Below are 25,497 nucleotides of genomic sequence, written 5' to 3'. Positions count from 1 at the left end.
ACCTCTGTACTGCTGCCCTAATCACCTGTATACCCCTGTACTGCTGCCCTAATCACCTCCTGTATACCCCTGTACTGCTGCCCTAATCACCTCCTGTATACCCCTGTACTGCTGCCCTAATCACCTGTATACTCCTGTACTGCTGCCCTAATCACATGTATACCCCTGTACTGCTGCCCTAATCACCTCCTGTATACCCCTGTACTGCTGCCCTAATCACCTCCTGTATACCTCTGTACTGCTACCCTAATCACCTCCTGTATACCTCTGTACTGCTGCCCTAATCACCTGTATACCCCTGTACTGCTGCCCTAATCACCTCCTGTATACCCCTGTACTGCTGCCCTAATCACCTCCTGTATACCCCTGTACTGCTGCCCTAATCACCTGTATACTCCTGTACTGCTGCCCTAATCAAATGTATACCCCTGTACTGTTGCCCTAATAACCTCCTGTATACCCCTGTACTGCTGACCTCATCACCTCCTGGGAATGGGACATTATACAGTAACACCGGGGGATGTATCTGGGTGATGACTGGAGAGGTGACTGCTGGGAATGGGGCATTATACAGTAACACCGGGGGATGTGTCTGGGTGATGACTGGAGAGTTGACTGCTGGGAATGGGACATTATACAGTAACACCAGGGGACGGGTCTGGGTGATGACTGGAGAGTTGACTGCTGGGAATGGGACATTATACAGTAACACCAGGGGACGTGTCTGGGTGATGACTGGAGAGGTGACTGCTGGGAATGGAACATTTTACAGTAACACAGGGGGACGTGTCTGGGTGATGACTGGAGACGTGTCTGGGAGTTGACTGCTGGGAATGGGACATTATACAGTAACACCAGGGGACGGGTCTGGGTGATGACTGGAGAGTTGACTGCTGGGAATGGGACATTATACAGTAACACCAGGGGACGTGTCTGGGTGATGACTGGAGAGGTGACTGCTGGGAATGGAACATTTTACAGTAACACCGGGGGACGTGTCTGGGTGATGACTGGAGAATTGACTGCTGGGACTGGAACATTATACAGTAACACAAGGGGATGTGTCTGGATGATGACTGGAGAGGTGACTGCTGGGAATGGGGCATTATACAGTAACACCAGTGGATGTGTCTGGGTGATGACTGGAGAGGTGACTGCTGGGAATGGGGCATTATACAGTAACACCAGGGGACATGTCTGGGTGTTGACTGGAGAGGTGACTGCTGGGAATGGGGCATTATACAGTAACACCAGGGAATGTGTCTGGGTGATGACTGCTGGGAATGGGGCATTATACAGTAACACCAGGGGACGTGTCTGTGTGATGACTGGAGAGGTGACTGCTGGGAATGGGACATTATACAGTAACACCGGGGGATGTGTCTGGCGAGGTGACTGCCGGGAATGGGGCATTATACATAACTGGAGTGGTGACTGCTGGGAATGGTACATTATACCGTAACAACGGGACGTGTCTGGGTGATGACTGGAGAGGTGACTGCTGGGAATGGAACATTTTACAGTAACACCGGGGGACGTGTCTGGGTGATGACTGGAGACGTGTCTGGGAGTTGACTGCTGGGAATGGGACATTATACAGTAACACCAGGGGACGGGTCTGGGTGATGACTGGAGAGTTGACTGCTGGGAATGGGACATTATACAGTAACACCAGGGGACGTGTCTGGGTGATGACTGGAGAGGTGACTGCTGGGAATGGAACATTTTACAGTAACACCGGGGGACGTGTCTGGGTGATGACTGGAGAATTGACTGCTGGGACTGGAACATTATACAGTAACACAAGGGGATGTGTCTGGATGATGACTGGAGAGGTGACTGCTGGGAATGGGGCATTATACAGTAACACCAGTGGATGTGTCTGGGTGATGACTGGAGAGGTGACTGCTGGGAATGGGGCATTATACAGTAACACCAGGGGACATGTCTGGGTGTTGATTGGAGAGGTGACTGCTGGGAATGGGGCATTATACAGTAACACCAGGAATGTGTCTGGGTGATGACTGCTGGGAATGGGGCATTATACAGTAACACCAGGGGACGTGTCTGTGTGATGACTGGAGAGGTGACTGCTGGGAATGGGACATTATACAGTAACACCGGGGGATGTGTCTGGCGAGGTGACTGCCGGGAATGGGGCATTATACATGACTGGAGAGGTGACTGCTGGGAATGGTACATTATACAGTAACAACGGGACGTGTCTGGGTGATGACTGGAGAGGTGACTGCTGGGAATGGGGCATTATACAGTAACACCAGGGGATGTGTCTGGGTGATGACTGGAGAGGTGACTGCTGGGAATGGGACATTATACAGTAACACCAGGGGATGTGTCTGGGTGATGACTGGAGAGGTGACTGCTGGGAATGGTACATTATACAGTAACAACGGGACGTGTCTGGGTGATGACTGGAGAGGTGACTGCTGGGAATGGGGCATTATACAGTAACTCCAGGGGATGTGTCTGGGTGATAACTGGAAAGGTGACTGCTGGGAATGGGGCATTATACAATAACACCAGGGGACGTGTCTGGGTGATGACTGGAGATGTGCTGCTGGAAATGGGACATTATACAGTAACACCAGGGGATGTGTCTGGGTGATGACTGGAGAGGTGACTGCTGGGAATGGGACATTATACAGTAACACCAGGGGATGTGTCTGGGTGATGACTGGAGAGGTGACTGCTGGGAATGGGACATTATACAGTAACACCAGGGGACGGGTCTGGGTGATGACTGGAGAGGTGACTGCTGGGAATGGGACATTATACAGTAACACCAGGGGACGTGTCTGGGTGATGACTGGAGAGGTGACTGCTGGGAATGGAACATTTTACAGTAACACCGGGGGACGTGTCTGGGTGATGACTGGAGAATTGACTGCTGGGACTGGAACATTATACAGTAACACAAGGGGATGTGTCTGGATGATGACTGGAGAGGTGACTGCTGGGAATGGGGCATTATACAGTAACACCAGTGGATGTGTCTGGGTGATGACTGGAGAGGTGACTGCTGGGAATGGGGCATTATACAGTAACACCAGGGGACATGTCTGGGTGTTGACTGGAGAGGTGACTGCTGGGAATGGGGCATTATACAGTAACACCAGGGAATGTGTCTGGGTGATGACTGCTGGGAATGGGGCATTATACAGTAACACCAGGGGACGTGTCTGTGTGATGACTGGAGAGGTGACTGCTGGGAATGGGACATTATACAGTAACACCGGGGGATGTGTCTGGCGAGGTGACTGCCGGGAATGGGGCATTATACATGACTGGAGAGGTGATTGCTGGGAATGGTACATTATACAGTAACAACGGGACGTGTCTGGGTGATGACTGGAGAGGTGACTGCTGGGAATGGGGCATTATACAGTAACACCAGGGGATGTGTCTGGGTGATGACTGGAGAGGTGACTGCTGGGAATGGGACATTATACAGTAACACCAGGGGATGTGTTTGGGTGATGACTGGAGAGGTGACTGCTGGGAATGGGACATTATACAGTAACACCAGGGGATGTGTCTGGGTGATGACTGGAGAGGTGACTGCTGGGAATGGGGCATTATACAGTAACACCAGGGGACATGTCTGGGTGTTGACTGGAGAGGTGACTGCTGGGAATGGGGCATTATACAGTAACACCAGGGAATGTGTCTGGGTGATGACTGCTGGGAATGGGGCATTATACAGTAACACCAGGGGACGTGTCTGTGTGATGACTGGAGAGGTGACTGCTGGGAATGGGACATTATACAGTAACACCGGGGGATGTGTCTGGCGAGGTGACTGCCGGGAATGGGGCATTATACATGACTGGAGAGGTGACTGCTGGGAATGGTACATTATACAGTAACAACGGGACGTGTCTGGGTGATGACTGGAGAGGTGACTGCTGGGAATGGGGCATTATACAGTAACACCAGGGGATGTGTCTGGGTGATGACTGGAGAGGTGACTGCTGGGAATGGGACATTATACAGTAACACCAGGGGATGTGTCTGGGTGATGACTGGAGAGGTGACTGCCGGGAATGGGGCATTATACAGTAACACCAGGGGTTTTGTCTGAGTGATAACTGGAAAGGTGACTGCCGGGAATGGGGCATTATACAGTAACACCAGGGGTTTTGTCTTGGTGATAACTGGAAAGGTGACTGCTGGGAATTGGGCATTATACAATAACACCAGGGGACGTGTCTGGGTGATGACTGGAGATGTGCTGCTGGAAATGGGACATTATACAGTAACACCAGGGGATGTGTCTGGGTGATGACTGGAGAGGTGACTGCTGGGAATGGGACATTATACAGTAACACCAGGGGATGTGTCTGGGTGATGACTGGAGAGGTGACTGCTGGGAATGGGACATTATACAGTAACACCAGGGGACGTGTCTGGGTGATGACTGGAGATGTGCTGCTGGAAATGGGACATTATACAGTAACAACAGTAGATGTATCTGGAGAGGTGACTGCTGGGAATGGGACATTATACAGTAACACCAGGGGATGTGTCTGGGTGATGACTGGAGAGGTGACTGCTGGGAATGGGACATTATACAGTAACACCAGGGGATGTGTTTGGGTGATGACTGGAGAGGTGACTGCTGGGAATGGGACATTATACAGTAACACCAGGGGATGTGTCTGGGTGATGACCGGAGAGATTACTGCTGGAAATGGGACATTATACAGTAACACCGGGGGATGTATCTGGGTGATGGCTGGAGAGGTGACTGCTGGGAATGGGACATTATACAGTAACACCAGGGGATGTGTTTGGGTGATAACTGGAGAGGTGACTGCTGGGAATGGGACATTATACAGTAACACCACGGGACGTGTCTGGGTGATGACTGGAGAGGTGACTGCTGGGAATGGGACATTATACAGTAACACCGGGGGATGTATCTGGGTGATCACTGGAGAGGTGACTGCTGGGAATGGGGCATTATACAGTAACACCAGGGGATGTGTTTGGGTGATGACTGGAGAGGTGACTGCTGGGAATGGGACATTATACAGTAACACCACGGGACGTGTCTGGGTGATGACTGGAGAGGTTACTGCTGGAAATGGGACATTATACAGTAACACCGGGGGATGGCTGGAGAGGTGACTGCTGGGAATGGGACATTATACAGTAACACCGGGGGACGTGTCTGGGTGATGACTGGAGAGGTGACTGCTGGGAATGGGACATTATACAGTAACACCAGGGGATGTGTCCGGGTGATGACTGGAGAGGTGACTGCTGGGAATGTGACATTATACAGTAACACCGGGGGATGTGTCTGGGTGATGACTGGAGAGGTGACTGCTGGGAATGGAACATTATACAGTAACACCGGGGGACATATCTGGGTGATGACTGGAGAGGTGACTGCTGGGAATGGGACATTATACAGTAACACCGGGGGACGTGTCTGGGTGATGACTGGAGAGGTGACTGCTGGGAATGGGGCATTATACAGTAACACCGGGGGACGTGTTTTGGTTATGACTGGAAAGGTGACTGCTGTGAATGGGGCATTATACAGTAACACAGAGGGACGTGTCTGGGTGAGGACTGGAGAGGTGACTGCTGGGAATGGGGCATTATACAGTAATACCGGGGGCGTATCTGGGTGATGGCTGGTGAGGTGACTGCTGGGAATGGGGCATTATACAGTAACACCAGGGGAAATGTCTGGGTGTGGACTGGAGAGGTGACTGCTGGAAATGGGACATTATACAGTAACACCAAGAGATGTATCTGGAGAGGTGACTGCTGGGAATGGGACATTATACAGTAGCACCGGGGGACGTTTCTGGGTGATGACTGGAGAGGTGACTGCTGGGAGTGGGGCATTATACAGAAACACCGGGGGACGTGTTTTGGTTATGACTGGAGAGGTGACTGCTGTGAATGGGGCATTATACAGTAACACAGAGGGACGTGTCTGGGTGATGACTGGAGAGGTGACTGCTGGGAATGGGGCATTATACAGTAACACCGGGGGACGTATCTGGGTGATGGCTTTTGAGGTGACTGCTGGGAATGGGACATTATACAGTAACACCAGAGGACGTGTCTAGGTTATGACTGGAGAGGTGACTGCTGGGAATGGGGCATTATACAGTAACACCGAGAGACGTGTCTGGGTGATGACTGGAGAGGTGACTGCTGGGAATGGGGCATTATACAGTAACACCGGGGGACGTATCTGGGTGATGGCTGGAGAGGTGACTGCTGGAAATGGGACATTATACAGTAACACCAGGAGATGTGTCTGGGTGATGACTGGAGAGGTGACTGCTGGGAATGGGACATTATACAGTAACACCAGGGGACGTGTCCTGGTGATGACTGTAGAGGTGACTGCTGGGAATGGGACATTATACTGTAACACCAGGGGACGTGTCTGGGTGATGACTGGAGAGGTGACTACTGGGAATTGTACATTATACAGTAACACCAGGGGATGTGTCTGGGTGATGACTGGAGAGGTGACTGCTGGGAATGGGACATTATACAGTAACACCAGGGGATGTGTCTGGGTGATGACTGGAGAGGTGACTGCTGGGAATGGGACATTATACAGTAACACCAGGGGATGTGTCTGGGTGATGACTGGGGAGGTGACAGCTTGGAATGGGACATTATACAGTAACACAGGGGGATGTGTCTGTGTGATGACTGGAGAGGTGATTACTGGGAATGGGACATTATACAGTAACACCAGGGGATGTGTCTGGGTGATGACTGGAGAGGTGACTACTGGGAATGGGACATTATACAGTAACACCGGGGGACGTGTCTGGGTGATGACTGGAGAGGTGACTGCTGGGAATGGGGCATTATACAGTAACACCGGGGGACGTGTTTTGGTTATGACTGGAGAGGTGACTGCTGTGAATGGGGCATTATACAGTAACACCGAGGGACGTGTCTGGGTGATGACTGGAGAGGTGACTTCTGGGAATGGGGCATTATACAGTAACACCGGGGGACGTATCTGGGTGATGGCTGGAGAGGTGACTGCTGAGAATGGGACATTATTCAGTAACACCAGGGTACGAGTCTGGGTGATGACTGGAGAGGTGACTGCTGGGAATGGGGCATTTAACAGTAACACCGGGGGATGTGTCTGGGTGATGATAGGAGAGGAGACTGCTGGGAATGGGACATTAATCAGTAACACCAGGGGGGGGTGTCTGGGTGATGACTGGAGAGGTGACTGCTGGGAATGGGACATTATACAGTAACACCGGGGGATGTGTCTGGGTGGTGACTGGAGAGGTGACTGCCTGGAATGGGACATTATACAGTAACACCAGGAGACGTATCTGGGTGATGACTGGAGAGGTGACTGCTGGGAATGTGACATTATACAGTAACACCAGGGGACGTGTGTGGGCGATGACTGGAGAGGTGACTGCTGGGAATAGGGCATTATACAGTAACACCGGGGGATGTGTCTGGGTGATGACTGGAGAGGTGACTGCTGGGAATGGGGCATTATACAGTAACACAGATGGACGTGTCTGGGTGATGACTGGAGAGGTGACTGCTGGGAATGGGGCATTATACAGTAATACCGGGGGCGTATCTGGGTGATGGCTGGTGAGGTGACTGCTGGGAATGGGACATTATACAGTAACACCATGGGACGTGTCTGGGTGATGACTGGATAGGTAACAGCTGGGAATGGGGCATTATACAGTAACACCAGGGGAAATGTCTGGGTGAGGACTGGAGAGGTGACTGCTGGAAATGTTACATTATACAGTAACACCAAGAGATGTATCTGGAGAGGTGACTGCTGGGAATGGGACATTATACAGTAGCACCGGGGGACGTTTCTGGGTGATGACTGGAGAGGTGACTGCTGGGAGTGGGGCATTATACAGTAACACCGGGGGACGTGTTTTGGTTATGACTGGAGAGGTGACTGCTGTGAATGGGGCATTATACAGTAACACCAGGGGACGTGTCCTGGTGATGACTGTAGAGGTGACTGCTGGGAATGGGACATTATACAGTAACACCAGGGGACGTGTCCTGGTGATGACTGGAGAGGTGACTGCTGGGAATGGGACATTATACAGTAACACCAGGGGACGTGTCTGGGTGATGACTGGAGAGGTGACTGCTGGGAATGGGACATTATACAGTAACACCGGGGGATGTGTCTGGGTGGTGACTGGAGAGGTGACTGCCTGGAATGGGACATTATACAGTAACACCAGGAGACGTATCTGGGTGATGACTGGAGAGGTGACTGCTGGGAATGTGACATTATACAGTAACACCAGGGGACGTGTGTGGGCGATGACTGGAGAGGTGACTGCTGGGAATAGGGCATTATACAGTAACACCGGGGGATGTGTCTGGGTGATGACTGGAGAGGTGACTGCTGGGAATGGGGCATTATACAGTAACACAGATGGACGTGTCTGGGTGATGACTGGAGAGGTGACTGCTGGGAATGGGGCATTATACAGTAATACCGGGGGCGTATCTGGGTGATGGCTGGTGAGGTGACTGCTGGGAATGGGACATTATACAGTAACACCATGGGACGTGTCTGGGTGATGACTGGATAGGTAACAGCTGGGAATGGGGCATTATACAGTAACACCAGGGGAAATGTCTGGGTGAGGACTGGAGAGGTGACTGCTGGAAATGTTACATTATACAGTAACACCAAGAGATGTATCTGGAGAGGTGACTGCTGGGAATGGGACATTATACAGTAGCACCGGGGGACGTTTCTGGGTGATGACTGGAGAGGTGACTGCTGGGAGTGGGGCATTATACAGTAACAGCGGGGGACGTGTTTTGGTTATGACTGGAGAGGTGACTGCTGTGAATGGGGCATTATACAGTAACACCAGGGGACGTGTCCTGGTGATGACTGTAGAGGTGACTGCTGGGAATGGGACATTATACAGTAACACCAGGGGACGTGTCCTGGTGATGACTGGAGAGGTGACTGCTGGGAATGGGACATTATACAGTAACACCAGGGGACGTGTCTGGGTGATGACTGGAGAGGTGACTGCTGGGAATGGGACATTATACAGTAACACCAGGGGATGTGTCTGGGTGATGACTGGAGAGGTGACTGCTGGGAATGGGACATTATACAGTAACACCAGGGGACGTGTCTGGGTGATGACTGGAGATGTGCTGCTGGGAATGGGACATTATACAGTAACACCGGGGGATGTGTCTGGGTGATGACTGGAGAGGTGACTGCCGGGAATGGGGCATTATACAGTAACACCAGGGGATGTGTCTGGGTGATGACTGGAGAGGTGACTGCTGGGAATGGGACATTATACAGTAACACCGGGGGACGTGTCTGGGTGATGACGGAGAGGTGACTGCTGGGAATGGGGCATTATACAGTAACACCGGGGGACGTGTTTTGGTTATGACTGGAGAGGTGACTGCTGTGAATGGGGCATTATACAGTAACACGAGGGACGTGTCTGGGTGATGACTGGAGAGGTGACTTCTGGGAATGGGACATTATACAGTAACACCGGGGGACGTATCTGGGTGATGGCTGGAGAGGTGACTGCTGGGAATAGGGCATTATACAGTAACACCGGGGGATGTGTCTGGGTGATGACTGGAGAGGTGACTGCTGGGAATAGGGCATTATACAGTAACACCGGGGGATGTGTCTGGGTGATGACTGGAGAGGTGACTGCTGGGAATGGGACATTATACAGTAACACCAGGGGACGTGTCTGGGTGATGACTGTATCACTGTGTGTGTCAGGTTCCTATAAGGTGTCAGGATGTCACTGTCTATGTCTCCATGCAGGAGGGGGAGTATATAGAGGAACACAGGGGTCTGTACAAGGACGTGATGATGGAAAATCACCGGCCCCTCACATCACTGGGTAAGAGGAGACTGTCATGCATTGTACAGGGGAGAGCAGGTATGGGGGCCCCCTATATACACACATCATCTGATAATCACATATATACACTGTACTCAGTCACTGTGTGTCTCCTACAGATGGGCCCAGTAATAGAGATACCCCAGAGAGATGTCCCCGTCCTCTGTATTCCCAGGACTGTACAGAGGAGAATCACAGGATCCCAGAGGAGGATCAGGTAGGTGGGATTTAGGGTCTCCCCAATATACCAAAGTGACTGTCACTGTATGATCTGTAGAGCAGCTGTGTGTCTTATACACTGAGTGACTGGCGCCCAAGATGGCTGTCTCACCTTTTGTATGCTCCTGATCATCTCCATAAAACAGCTTAAATTCAACACAACTGACCTATGAATCATCATAAATATCCAAGGACTTACCTTGAACTTGTACTACTCTACGCGGACATTTCATCAAAACCAATGGATTGCATTCCTGCGCTGAGATACACACTGGATTGAATCCTGGACTGAATCCTCTGCATATCTCCACTGAGAAATCCTTCAGTTTAGCAGCTGCTGTACTCTGCATTGGACATTACCCAGATAAGGTACTGTGGATTACAACCTATCTTTGGCTACATCCAGACCCTCACCTAGACATCATCCACCTCTGTTCTCTGAGCAACGAATAACTGACTTATTGCATTAATCTACTAATATCAGTATATCAGGCTCTGAATTGCTGAAGGCTCACTGTTTAAAATCAGGATCCATTCCCAGGACACGTTATCACTACCCCCACAAAAAAAAAATCTACTTCAAAGGCCTCTCACACTGAGACTTTTCACACCTACACTGTAGAAACTGTCTTCTAGCACCTTTCCAAAAGGCTGCCTATCCTAGGATAATTGACTAAATCAGCAGTTATTTTATTTATTACTTGCTTCAAATACACCCAATAGGTTATAGCAATAACTTTGTTCATAATCCCATTATAATTTTGGATCACATACCGAATTGGGGGAAAACAAAACGCAAAAAGAAAAAAAAAAACACTGCTTTCTCTCCCTCTCTCATCATCATATGCAGCTCAAATTTATAGTAATCTGTCATTGATGACCAAATGTATACGTATTCCTCCAGCTTCATTCTTTCACTCCGCCCACCACGTTCTGCAGTTCCTATCACACCATCACATGCTTCTGTTCTCCAATCCCATGGTATTTTAAAAAGAAAACACAGGAGCATTAGTGGGAAGCGAGCAGGCCGGAAATTTATTTTCCCCGGTAACCACCTAAGTCCTTTGCCCACCTGCTCACCCCCATACTCAAAGAACAATCAAATAGAAGTGATACCCAAAAGACGGCCCTGTGTTTGGAAGGACAGAACTGTCAACTCTCACTTTGTGACCCCCATACCCAGAGCTCCTGCACTTCACATAAAGAAAACTGAAGGCCCCCTGGTATGCCCAATCAGGTCAGTCCTTTGTAATGCCAGATCTATAAAAAACAAGACTGCAACAATTGCTGACCTTATTGAAGCTGCCGATCTAGCCTGTATTACAGAGACCTGGCTAGATAAAACTGCAGCACCTATATTGGAGGCTACAGTACCAACAAACTACTCTGTCATCCACAACCCAAGACTGGACCGCAGGGGTGGCGGGGTGGCTATCTGCTTCAAAAAAGAACTTAAACTTAGGGTCCACCCTGTTGAAACTACTCGCTCATTCGAGTGCATTGCTGCCCGGAGTTCGACAGGATTATGTTTCAGAGTACTTCTCATTTACCGGCCCATTGGAGATGGAAAGATATTTCTACAAGAAATTGCAGACACTGTTGCTGGCCTGGTTCTGGAACATCAAAGATGGCTAATCCTCGGGGATTTCAATGCATGGGTGGATGATGAGCTCTCACGCCTTGGCCAAGACCTCCTGTGCACAATGAATGGTCTGGGCTTCACACAGGTAATTCCATCTGCCACATATAAAAGTGGTCACACTCTGGACCTTGTCTTTCAGATTGGATTAGAAGTCACTGACCTAAAAATAAACCCAGTCATCTGGTCAGGCCACTACTCCCTCTGGTTCTCAGTTGCAACCCCTCAAATAAGATCTCTGCCCGTGGAGTTGACCAGGTATCGTCCAAGGAGGGGTATGACTCCCCAGGCTCTTGCAGCAAATCTGGATCTCTCTGCTATACTGGGTGCCTGTGAAGATCCCTGTTCCCTAGTCCGTTATTATAATAGGGATGTTATGGCTGCAATCGATATTATTGCCCCTGTGCGTTTAAGACCTCGTAAACCACAACGTCAAGCTCCATGGTTCGACAACAGTGTTAGTGATCTCAAGAAAAGGGGCGTAGACTGGAAAGACGATGGAGGAAGACTAACCTAGTGGATGACGAACTAAAACTAATAAAGCATAACAAAGAATATCAATCGACAATCACTCGTAAGAAAGCACAGTTCCTGTCAAATGAGATCACAGCAGCAAACAATAGGCCAGCTCAACTTTTCCGCACAGTGGAGATGCTTTGCAAGCCAGCATGCCTGCAGACTGATGAGACCCTCTCCCAGGCAAGATGCAACGAGTTTGCAAACTTCTTTGCAGATAAAATATCCACCATCCGGGCTGGAATCTCCACAGTGCCATCAAAGGAGTGCCAAACTACAAAGCCTGCCAATATAAGCTACCTGCCTTCATGGACCAGCTTTGACCCAGTGGATGTAAAGGACACTGCTGAAATTGCTCGGATTTTGCGTCCCACCACCTGTGATCTGGACCCAGCCTCAACCAAGCTTCTAATTGGTTGTATGGATATAATTGGTCCTGTCTTTGCAAAAATTGTTCAATGCTCTTTGCAGACAGGCATCTTTCCTGTACCCCTAAAGGAAGCAATTGTTAGACCGCTTCTTAAAAAACCTAATTTAGATCCCGACTGCATGACCAACTACAGACCGGTATCAAACCTTCCTTTCCTAGGAAAGGTTATTGAGAAAGTGGTTGCAAATCAACTGGAAACCAGCCTGACAACCCATGATATTTATGATCCATTTCAATCAGGATTCAGGAGAAGACATAGCACTGAAACAGCCCTGGTGTGTGTGTTAAATGATCTTCTGATGGCAAAAGACCAAGGTGACTGTTCAATATTAATCCTTCTGGATCTCTGGGCAGCATTTGATACCGTGGACCATGGGCTTCTGATTGAGCGACTGATACATTTCTGTGGTCTGGATGGCACAGTGCTAAGCTGGTTCAAATCATTTCTCACAGGCAGGTCACAGAGAGTATCATCTGGATTCTACTCATCACCACCAGTGCCATTGCCATGTGGTGTCCCACAAGGTTCTATACTACCCCCCATGCTTTTTGCAGTATACATGCTCCCATTGGGCAAAATAATCAGGCGCCATGGCCTGGTCTACCACTGCTATGCAGATGATACACAACTATACTTTTCCTTTGCTCCGGGCACTGATAACCCAATAGCAACCCTAAATGGCTGTCTAGCTGAACTACAGGAGTGGATGAGCGCCAGTTGGCTGCGACTGAACCCGGATAAAACAGAGGTCCTTATGATACGACCGCAACATCAAAGGACAAGACTGCAGCATAGCCAACCAACTGGACTTACACTCTGGGATTCAGAATTACAGGCCAGTGATCGTGTGCGGAATCTTGGCGTTGTCCTGGATGGTGGCTTGACACTTAAACATCAGATATCAGCCACAATCAAATCCTCATTCTTTCACCTGAGGAACATAGCCAGAATCAAGCACTTAATTCCCTCAGATGATCTGCCAAAAGTCATACATGCATTTGTATCATCTCGTTTAGACTACTGTAATGCCCTCTACCTTGGTCTCCCAGCAAAAGAATTGCAACGCTTACAGCTGGTGCAAAACAGCTGCCAGGCTGTTACCAACCAGCCCCGTTCTAGCCACATAACACCCATCCTCTACTCCCTTCACTGGCTGCCTGTACGATGGCGAGATTGGGTTACTGAGTTTCAAAGCACTACATGACCAAGGCCCAAGGTACCTGAAACAGCTTCTGACCCCATACTGCCCGACTCCATTACTGCGATCTGTAGATGAAGGACTTTTAGCAGTACCTAGGATGTCCCGTAATTCACCTGGGGGTCGAGCTTTTAGTCATGCGGCTCCGACTCTATGGAACTCACTTTCCCGCACAGTGCGAGAGGCCCCAACTACAGAATCCTTTAAAAGTAGACTCAAGACTTTCCTGTTTACTCAAGCATTTCCAAAATGTCCCTTTTAATATCTTCTTGCTTCTGTATTTTATGAAAATGTACTTTATTATTTTCTGTACTATGTTATGCTATGTATCTGTTAAGCGCCTTGAGTCCTGTTGGAGAAAGAGCGCTATATAAATAAAATTATTATTATTATTAATATATCCTTAAAAAATAGGATTTTGGTTACCTACCGGTAAATACTTTTCTCATAGTCCGTAGAGGATGCTGGTGTCCATATTAGTACCATGGGGTATAGATGGGTCCACCAGGAGCCATAGGCACTTTAAGAGTTTAATAGTGTGGGCTAGCTCCTCCCTCTATGCCCCTCCTACCAGACTCAGTGTAGAAACTGTGCCCGAGGAGACAACATACTTAGAGAGAAGGAATTACACAGATAGTGGCGAGATTCATACCAGCTCACACAACAGGTAAATCCGGCCAACATGCCGGAAATCTCAGCAACAGCTGAAAACCGTAAAATCCGCAGAACTCACCTAGGAACCAGGCAGTACTGAACTAGAAAACCAATGCAGGAAAACGTAGCGCTGGGTGGGCGCCCAGCATCCTCTACGGACTACGAGAAAAGGATTTACCGGTAGGGAACCAAAATCCTATTTTCTCATATGTCCTAGAGGATGCTGGGGTCCATATTAGTACCATGGGGATGTACCAAAGCTCCCAGTACGGGAGGGAGAGCGCGGAGGCTCCTGCAACACTGCTTGACCAAACTGGAGGTCATCAGATGCCAAGGTATCGAACTTGTAAAACTTGGCAAACGTGTTCAACCCAGACCAAGTAGCTGCTCGGCAGAGTTGTACAGCCGAGACACCCCGGGCAGCCGCCCAGGAAGAGCCCACTTTACGAGTAGAGTGGACCTTTACAGATTTTGGACACTGCAAGCCTGCCGTGGAATAAGCATGCTGGATAGTGAACCTGATCCAGCGTGAAATCGACTGCTTAGAAGCAGGACACCCAATCTTCTTGGGATCATAGAGGACAAACAGAGAGTCACTTTTCCTATGAAGAGACGTCCTCTTCACGTAACTCTTCAAAGTCCTCACTACATTCAAGGCCATTGAAGCAATTGAGGAGTCAGTAGCCACTGGCACCACAATAGGTTGGTTGATATGGAAAGCCGATACAACCTTAGGCAGGAACTGTGGACGAGTCCTAAGTTACGCCTTGTCTTCATGGAAGATCAGATAGGGGCTTTTACAAGATAAAGCCCCCAATTCCGACACGCATCGCGCAGATTCCAAGGCCAAGAAGGTGACCGCCTTCCACGTGAGAAATTTGAGATCAGCCTCCTACAGAGGCTCAAACCAAGCAGAACTCAGGAACTGCAACACCACATCAAGATCCCAGGGTGCCGTTGGCACCACAAAGGGAGGCTGGATGTGCAGAACCCCTTTCAAAAAGGTCTGAATCTCAGGGAGGACAGCCAATTGTTTTTGGAAGAAGATGGACACAGCAGAGATTTGGACCTTGATGGAGCCCAATCTCAGCCCAATATCCACCCATGCTTGCAGGAAAAAAAGAAAACGTCGAAGTTGAAACTCCACCGCAGGAAACTTCCTGGACTCACACAAAGAAACATATTTTTTTGAAATGCAATGGTAATGTTTAGACTTTACCCCCTTCCCAGTCTGTTTCAGGGTAGGAATGACCTCACTCGGGATACCCTTCCGAGCTAAGATCTGGCGTTCAACCGCCATGCCGTCAAACATAGCCGTGGTAAGTCTTGATAGGTGAATGGCCCCTGCAGTAGCAGATCCTCCCGAAGAGGTAAGGACCTTGGATCTTCCAGCAGCAGATCCGCGTACCAAGCCCTCCTTGGCCAGTCCGGAGCAATGAGGATTGCCAGAACCTTTGTTCTTCTTACCAGTTGAAGAACCTTTGGTATCAGAGGAAGTGGAGGGAACGCATACACTGACGTGAACACCCACGGTGTTACCAGTGCTTCCACCGCCACTGCCTGCGAGTCTCTCGACCTGGAACAGTACCTCCGCAGCTTCTTGTTGAGGCGGGAGACCGTCATGTCTATGTGAGGAACCCCCCACAAACCGGTTACCTTCTCGAACACCTCTGGATGGAGGCCCCACTCCCCTGGATGGAGATCGTGCCTGCTGAGGAAGTCTGCTTCCCAGTTGTCTACTCCTGGAATGAAAATTGCTGACACCACTACAGCGTGCCTTTCCGCCCAGAGGAGAATTCTTGACACCTCTGACATTGCAGCCCTGCTCTTCGTTCTGCCTTGTCGGTTTATGTAGGCTACAGTGGTCACGTTGTCCGACTGCACCTGAACAGCCCGATCCTTTAGAAGGTGTGCTGCTTGCAGAAGAACTTTGTACATGGCCCTTAGCTCCAGGATGTTTATTGGGAGGAGGGATTCTTGATTCTACCACTTTCCCTGAAAGGTTTCCCCCAGAGTGACTGCTCCCCAAACTCTTAGACTTGAATCTGTGGTTAAAAGGATCCAGTCTTGAATTCGAAACCTTCGGCCTTCCAGAAGGTGTGAAGTTGCAGCCACCAGACTAGTGAAATCCTGGCTTTCGGAGACAGGCGTATCCTCTTGTGGATGTGTAGGTGAGACCCCGACCACTGGTCCAAGAGGTCCAGCTGAAATGGTCGAGCATGAAACCTGCCATTCTACAGAGCCTCGTAGGCGGCAACCATCTTCCCCAGAAGGCGTATGCATTGATGAACCGATACCCGGGTAGGCTTTAAGACATCCCGGACCATTGTTTGAATCACCAACGCTTTCTCCACCGGGAGAAATACCCTCTGCATTTCCGTGTCAAGAATCATTCCCAGGAAAGACAGCCTCCTTGTCGGCTCCAGATGAGACTTCGGAAGGTTCAGAATCCAGCCGTGCTTCCTGAGCAGCTGTGTCGTGAGCGCGATGGATCGCAACAACCTCTCCCTGGACGACGCCTTGATCAGGAGATCATCCAGATATGGAATTATGTTCACCCCCTGTTTGCGGAGGAGAACCATCATCTCCGCCATCACCTTGGTGAAGATCCTTGGTGCTGTGGAGAGGCGAAACGGCAGCGCCTGGAATGGATAGTGATCATCCAACAATGCAAATCTGAGATATGCCTGATGCGGTGACCAAATGAGAATGTGGAGATAAGCATCCTTGATGTCTAGAGACACCAGGAGCTCCCCCTCCGTTAGTCCTGAGATGACAGCTCTCAGAGATTCCATCTTGAATTGGAACTCCCCGAGATAAGCGTTAAAAGACTTTAAGTTTAGAATAGGCCGTACCAAACCATCCGGTTTTGGTACCACAAAAGGTTTGAATAATAACCCTTGTTCCACTGCTGAGGCGGAACTGGAACAACAACCTCTGACACTACCAGTCTTCTGATGGTCTCCAGAAGAACTGTTCTGTCTGCCTACAAAGCTGGCAAGCCTGACTTGAAGAAACGGTGAGGAGGGGGATTTTGAAACTCCAGTCTGTACCTCCTGGACACTATATCTAGTACCCAGGGGTCCAGGCCAGACGACACCCAGACGTGGCTGAACTGCCAGAGTCTTGCCCCCACCTGACCCTCCTCCAGGTCTAGCTGTCCACCGTCATGCGGAGGACTTAGGCATATCAGAAGTGGGCTTCTGGGTTTGGGAACCTGTGGGAGCAGGTTTCTTTCCATTGACACGACCACCTCTGAAGAAGGTGTTTGAAGGCTTGTTCTTTTTAGGCCTTGCCGGCCCAAAGGACTGTGACGTGGCTGGTGTAAAGGGCTACTTCGTAGCCGGCGCAGGTGAGGGGAGAAAAGTAGACTTACCCGCGGTAGCCGTGGCAATCCACGCATCCAACGCCTCCCCAAAGAGAGCCTGACCAGTATAGGGTAGGCCCTCCACTCTCTTCCTGGATTCCGCGTCCGCAGACCATTGGCGCAGCCAGAGACACCTGCAAGCCGAGACGGGCATGAAGGAGATCCCCGCAGCCATGGAACCCAGGTCCTTCATGGAATCCACCAGGAACCCTGCAGAATCCTGAATATGGCGTAAAAATACATCAACGTCACCTTTATCCAGCGTAGACGATTCCTCCTGCAGAGTGATTGACCACCTGGCAATAGCTTTAGCAATCCAAGCACAGGCTATAGTAGGCCGTAATATAGCCCCGGAAGCTGTGTAAATGGATTTTAGTGTAGCATCCACCTTGCGATCTGCCGGGTCCTTCAACACGGTAGATCCCGGGACTGGTAAAACCACCTGTTTTGACAGCCTGGAGACAGAGGCGTCAACTATCGTCGGAGACTCCCATCTCTTCCTATCTTCCTCAGGGAAGGGAAAAGCCACTCTCTTAGGGATCTGGAATTTCTTTTCCGGAGTTTCCCAGTCCTATTCAAAGATAGCGTTTCATTCTTTGAATGCCGGGAAGGTGAGGGGGGGGGGGGCTTCTTATTATCTGTGAAGAAGGCCTCCTCCACCTGTTCCGGAGCTGTGTCTGAAATGTGTAATATATCACTCACAGCTGCAATCATCAACTGCACCCGCTTAGCAAGTGATGCCGTCCCCCTCGACACATCCCCGCCACCGTCTGCAGTGTGTCGGTATCCGTGTCATCCTGCGTAAGGTTGGCAAGTGCACGTTTGTGAGAATGTACCGCATGGGAACCCTGAGGGAGCAGTATCAGACCATACAACCATAGAGGATTGCAGGACCTGAGTGGCATGTTCAGTCCTAGCCACCCTATCAGAAATGTGAGAAATAGTCCCCCACAGAGAGACTAACCATTCTGGCACTCTAGCTGGGATCTGCGCTACAACAGTGCAATCCTGATTACATGGTATGGAGTCTTCCTGGAAAGATAAATCCTCTGCAGCATATGAGACAGTGTCCCTAGACATGTTGTCACATACACACCAATCACCCCACAAACACACAGGGTACTGGGTAGACAGAGTTTCCCCCCAAGAATGGCAGAGAGACAGAGATTGGAGCCAACCCACACACAGCGCTATTATAGGTATAGGGAGACCCCAAACCAGCGCTGACTGTGTCCCTTAATAGGAGACACAGCCTATACACAGCCTCCCCTCCCTTCTACAACCCCCTGGTACCGTACAGATAGCTGGAGTTGAGCAGGAGGGACCTGGCATCCACTGGCAGTGAGTTGCAGGCAGGAACATGGCGCTGAACACTGCTGGGTCCGCTCTGAGAAGCTCCGCCCCCTTAATAACGATGTCTTCCCGCTCCTGTGAGATTATACAGGCCCGAGGATTTGTTTGCTGGCTGAGATCCGAGGACCCCGACAGGCTGGAAATGGTCAGGTGCTGGCTCAGGGCGCCCCTCACAGTGCCGCACTGAAGTACCGCTGAGCCGTCCGGGAGCGCGGTTAATACCGCATTCCTAACCATACAGCCGCCCTCTTCACACTGACCCTCCGCTTGTATGGGGGGGAACAGTGACTCACTCACCAGTAAAAGCTCTGCAAGGGGGTGGCGGCTGGCTGTCGGGGTGAGCATTCCCCTGTGGCAGGGCGCGATCTGTCCCCTCAGGAGCTCAATGTCCAGTCAGCGGAGTCAGTGGCTCAGACCCCACAGGGCGGACACTGCTCCCCCTCTCAGTCCCTCGATGCAGGCAGGCTGTTGCCAGCAGCCTCCCTGTAAAAAAAATAAACTCTAACATAAACTTTTACCAGTAGAGCTGCCCTAGCTGTGACCGGCTCCTCCGGACACCTTTTCTAAACTGAGTCTGGTAGGAGGGGCATAGAGGGAGGAGCCAGCCCACACTATTAAACTCTTAAAGTGCCAGTGGCTCCTGGTGGACCCGTCTATACCTCATGGTACTAATATGGACCCCAGCATCCTTTAGGACGTAAGAGAAAAATACATTATTAAGGTATTGTTTTTTGGCCTATTTAGGGTGAATACCTGACTGATATAAAGGCAGAAGATATAGAGAGAGAAGAAGAGACGTATGTGACTGATATAAAGGCAGAAGATATAGAGGGAGAAGAAGAGACGTATGTGACTGATATAAAGGCAGAAGATATAGAGGGAGAAGAAGAGACGTATGTGACTGATATAAAGGCAGAAGATATAGAGGGAGAAGAAGAGACGTATGTGACTGATATAAAGGCAGAAGATATAGAGGGAGAAGAAGAGACGTATGTGACTGATATAAAGGCAGAAGATATAGAGGGAGAAGAAGAGACGTATGTGACTGATATAAAGGCAGAAGATATAGAGGAAGAAGAAGAGACGTATGTGACTGATATGAAGGCAGAAGATATAGAGGGAGAAGAAGAGACGTATGTGTCTGATATAAAGGAAGAAGATACAGAGGGAGAAGAAGAGACGTATGTGACTGATATAAAGGCAGAAGATATAGAGGGAGAAGAAGAGACGTATGTGACTGATATAAAGGCAGAAGATGCAGAGGGAGAAGAAGAGACGTGTGTGAGGGGTGATCAGCAGTGTAAGGAGGAGGAGATCCCTACAGATATTGGCACAGGTGAGTAATAAACACTTATTACAGAAAAGAGTCACATATTCTCATTGCTCAGTCACTACAGCAATCTCTTATCCTACACCCTCCTCTGTCAGTACAGACTAATGAGGGAGATGTATCTGCCCAGTGGGGGAGTCGGGAGCCATCAGCCCCTATTATACTCCTGCTCTCCCCCTCACATCATGTCACCTTGTGTTACCAGCCCATATATCTGACCAGTCTCCTCCCCACACTCTCTGGTGTGTCTCATACATCAGTAGACATCAGCCCCTATTATACTCCTGCTCTCCCCCGTCACATCATGTCACTGTGTGTTACCGGCCCAGAGATCTGACCAGTCTCTTCCCCACACTCTCTGGTGTATCTCATACTACAGGTGCCATCAGCCCCTCAGAGGCACTCGCAGTTGGTTGGCAAAACAGGAAGTAGCTCACATTCTCCCATGGGCCAAACACCATCTTCCGGCCATATCAGCGGTTTTCATACCAGGGACATTCAGCAGGGAAACTGACTTCTTCACATCATCAACTGGTCTCTACACACACAGAGGTCTTCCAACTCCTGGTGCACAAGTCGGGCAAGCCAGACGTGGACCTCATGGCCTCCCGACACAACTACAAGGTTACCGTGTACAGGTCCAGGAGAAGGGATCCAGAAGAACCCTTTGTGGATGCCGTGGCCATGAAATGGACCTTCCATCTGCTGTGCTTCTTCCGTCCAGTCTTCCTCTTTTTGGGTTCTTTGGAAGTTCCAGCAAGAAATACGCACCATCCTCTTGGGTAGCTGTAGCATGGCCCAGGCATCATCGCTCTACAGAGTCTCCATAGACGCTCTCTTTCTACTTTATGACCAGACCTGTTGCCTCAGGGTTCCTTTCTCCATCCAGACCTGGCCCCATCTGTCTTTTGATGGCATGGCTCATGAGGGTTCAAATTTTTCTCTCGCTCTGTGGTCCAGACCTTGCTCAAGGCGCGGAAGCCGGCCTCCACCTATATCTGTTACCGGGTGTGACATACGTACTTCCGGTGGTGCGCTACCCGACACCGGTTTTTAGTGTTTCCCGGATCCTTCCCTACAAGCTGGATTGGATCTCGGACCCCACCTGGCCTCTCTGAAAGTGCTCATCTGTGCCCTGTCAGTCTGGTTCCAATGCAGAATTGCTCCACTGCTGAATGTTGAATGTTCGCATCTTTCTCCAAGGTGTCCTCCGTGTTCAACCTCCCTTTGTCCCACCAGTGGCTCCATAGGATTTGTCAGTGGTTCACCAAGTGTTCCCTATTTGAACCCTTGGATTCAGTGGATCTCAAGTTGTTAACTGTGAAGACTCTTTGTTCTGGCTATTGCATCTGGCCGAAGGATGTCAGATTTTGAGGCGCTCTCCTGTCGCTCTCCTTTTCTGATTTTTCATTGGGACAGAGCTGTTTTTCTAAGTTGGCCTGGCTACCTTCCCAAGGTAGATTCCGATTTCCACCTTAATGAGGAACTTGTGGCACTGACCTTCCTCTCCCTGGAACTTCCTCGATTTGGTCTGTCTCTGCGGATCTACGTGGATCATACCAGTTCCATCAGGAAATTGAATTCCCTCTTTGTCCTTTATGGCTTCCATAAGAGGGGCTGGCCTGCTGACAAACAGGCTCTGGCCAGATGGCTTTGCATGACTATCTCACAGGCATTCTGACCTTCCTGTGCCTGCTACAGTCTCTGCTCATTCTACTTGCTCTGTGGGTCCTTCATGGGGTCAACTGTGCAAGGCGGCCATGTGGTCTTCTGTCCCCACCTTTCTTGGGTTTTATACCTTTGATACATTCGCTTCTCAAGATGTTTCATTTGGACACCGGATTATCCTATCTACTCAGGAGCATCCTCTCACTTGAACAACTGATTTGGGACATCTCCATTATCTCCCTTGTGGAAACTATGCAACCCGAAGAAGAAAAGGAGAGTTATGGTAGACTTACCTTGGTTAACCCACCCTGACGCACCTGACTTCTATGGGTCTCTTTCCTTGGTTACCATTTCCCTTTTCCTGTCCATGAGAGTGTGTTCTTTGTGTGTACCGTATCTTCCTTCTCTCCTATCCTGTTTCTGCCGTGGGCTTGTTGACAACACTGAAGAGCCTGAGCTGTGGGTGGGGTATAGGGAAAAGGACTGGAGCATCTTGGGATAACTAAGTTTAGCTGCTTGGTGCCCGGTCCTTTACCACCACCTACACCCCACTGTCTTCCTGTGAAGCCTATGGACCTTGAAGAAAGAGAGTTAACCAAGTTTAGTCTACCATAACGCTCCTTTTTTTGTATTTACTTTTAAGTTCTCCCCTTCATACACAACTGTTATACCCAGGTCTTAGGTCTCTTAGTAGATGTCCCTGAGGTGGTTATGCTTACTCCCATCTATCCAGAAGCGCCAGGGACCTTCCTCCATCTGCTACATACCTGCATTGTACCCACCCTTCCATTTGTTTCCCCTGTTCTCGTCACCATTCTGTCTTTTCTTTCTCTACTCTCACTTATTTCTTTCAACTATATATGTTCAATATACTTATGTTTGATGGGTGTTCTGTTCTCTGCAGATGGACATTGCAAAAGGACTACCTCACTTGGCTTACCTCCAGATGGGGAAATGGAAGATGACATCACACAAGCTTCTCTAAGAGAAAACTCTATTACTCCAATGATAAATTCCGTGCTGCTTGGTTCACATATGTCATCTAACCCCGCTTATCATGAGGAATGTTCCCCTGATAGTGTAACATCTATTATAGCTCCTAAAGCAAATAACACATTTTCCTGTTCTATAGATAAAACATATTTTACGCAGATAACAAATGCTATTACTCATCAGCGTACTAAGGCAGATGAGAACCCATTTCCATGTTCTAAGTGTGGGAAATGTTTTACAGAGGAATCAGCTCTTGTTATACATCAGAGAACTCACACAGGTGAGAAGCCATTTCCATGTTCTGAGTGTTTGAAATGTTTTAGAAACATATCATCTCTTGTTAGACACCAGAGAACTCACACAGGTGAGAGGCCATTTCCATGTTCTGAGTGTGGGAAATGTTTTACAGTGAAATCAAGTCTTGTTACACATCAGAGAACGCACATGAATGAAAAACCAATTCCATGTTCTGAGTGTGGGAAATGTTTTAGAAACATATCATCTCTTGTTAGACATCAGAGAAGTCACACAGGAGAGAGGACATTTCCATGTTCTGAGTGTGGGAAATGTTTTATAAACATATCATCTCTTGTTACACATCAGAGAAGTCACACAGGTGAGAAGCCATTTCCATGTTCTGAGTGTGGGAAATGTTTTACACGTATATCATCTCTTGTTAGACATCAGAGAAGTCACGCAGGTGAGAAGCCATTTCCATGTTCTGAGTGTGGGAAATGTTTTACAGTGAAATCAGATCTTGTCACACATCAGAGAAGTCACACATCTGTGAAGCCATTTTCATGTTCTGAGTGTGGGAAATGTTTTACAGTGAAATCAAATCTTGTAAGACATAAGAGAACTCACACAGGTGAGAAGCCATTTCCATGTTCAGAGTGTGGGAAATGTTTTACAATGAAATCAAGTCTTGTTACACATCAGAGAACGCACATGGATGAAAAACCATTTCCATGTGCTGAGTGTGGGAAATGTTTTACACGGAAATCAGATCTTGTCACACATCAGAGAAGTCACACAGCTGTGAAGCCATTTCCATGTTCTGAGTGTGGGAAATGTTTTACAGTAAAATCAAATCTTGTAAGACATAAGAGATCTCACACAGGTGAGAAGCCATTTCCATGTTCTGAGTGTGGGAAATGTTTTACACTGAAATCACATCTTGTAAGACATAAGAGAACTCACACTGGTGAAAAACCATTTCCATGTTCTGAGTGTGGGAAATGTTTTACACTGAAATCACATCTTGTAAGACATAAGAGAACTTACACACGTGAAAAGTCATTAACATGTTCTTAGAGTAGAAAATGTTTTATACTGAAATAACATGAGAGACAGAGAAGTAACAGGTGTGAAGCCATTTCTGTGTTCTGAGTGGGGAATGTTTTCCTCAGATATCAGATTAGAGACGTCACAGGGGTGATAAACCCTTTATATATTCTGAGTGTGGGAAATGTGTAATACTGGAATCATCTTGTTATACATGAGATGTCACATAGGTGAGAGGCTTCTTCTGTGTTCTGGGTGTGGGAAATTTCTTAATAAACATAAATCTCACAGGAATTTTTTTTTAATTGAGCTGATTGATAGACATAAAGCATTAGTACTGTAAATATGGAAGCCATTGATATTAATATAAATGATAAACACTCATACTTTTACAGAGTGTATTCCCAAAGGTGGTGTGATGTCACTGTGTTATGGACAACTTATTGCAAATTACCATCAGCAGGCATATGTGAAATATACAGTACTGTGCAAAAGTTTTAGGCAGGTGTGAGGGAAAAATGTTACGAAGTAAGAAAGCTTTCATACATAGAAGTGTTAATAGTTTATTTTTATCAACAAAGTGCAAATGAACAGAGAATGAAATCTAAAATCAATATTTGATGTGATCATCCCTTGCCTTCAAAACAGGGAGATTGTTCCAGACATCTTGGAGAACTAACCACAGATCTTATGTGGATGTAGGCTTGCTCAAATCCTTCTGTCTCTTCATGCAATCCCAGACAGACTCAATGATGTTGAGATTAGGGCTCTGTGCGGACCATATCATCACTTCCAGGACTCCTTGTTCTTCTTTACGCTGAAGATAGTTTTTAATAACATTGGCTGTATGTTTGTGGTTGTTGTCCTGCTTCAGAATAAATTTGGAGCCAATTAGATTCCTTCCTGATGTTAT

General features: G+C 48.7%; 1 protein-coding gene across 4 annotated transcripts in view; it reads left to right on the top strand.

The window, feature by feature from the left end:
* Nucleotides 1-24,878, top strand: part of LOC134983582 (zinc finger protein 883-like) — a 246,888-nt gene extending 222,010 nt beyond the window's left edge. For 2 of the 4 annotated variants that reach the window (XM_063949245.1, XM_063949246.1), the window contains exons 2-5: nucleotides 9,854-9,971; nucleotides 10,052-10,149; nucleotides 20,054-20,645; nucleotides 23,212-24,878. In XM_063949245.1, the coding sequence (XP_063805315.1) occupies nucleotides 9,899-9,971; nucleotides 10,052-10,149; nucleotides 20,054-20,645; nucleotides 23,212-24,614 (2,166 nt within the window). In that variant the 5' untranslated portion in view covers nucleotides 9,854-9,898 and the 3' untranslated portion in view covers nucleotides 24,615-24,878. The remainder of the gene's footprint in view (nucleotides 1-9,853; nucleotides 9,972-10,051; nucleotides 10,150-20,053; nucleotides 20,646-23,211) is intronic. The other 2 variants (XM_063949247.1, XM_063949243.1) reach the window with 2 other exon arrangements.
* The last annotated feature ends 619 nt before the right edge of the window (nucleotides 24,879-25,497 follow it).

The sequence above is a fragment of the Pseudophryne corroboree genome (assembly GCF_028390025.1).
Source record: "Pseudophryne corroboree isolate aPseCor3 chromosome 3 unlocalized genomic scaffold, aPseCor3.hap2 SUPER_3_unloc_19, whole genome shotgun sequence".
Classification (NCBI taxonomy): domain Eukaryota; kingdom Metazoa; phylum Chordata; class Amphibia; order Anura; family Myobatrachidae; genus Pseudophryne; species Pseudophryne corroboree.
The sequence above is the reverse complement of the archived record's forward strand: the minus strand, read 5'-3'. Positions and strand labels throughout refer to the sequence as shown.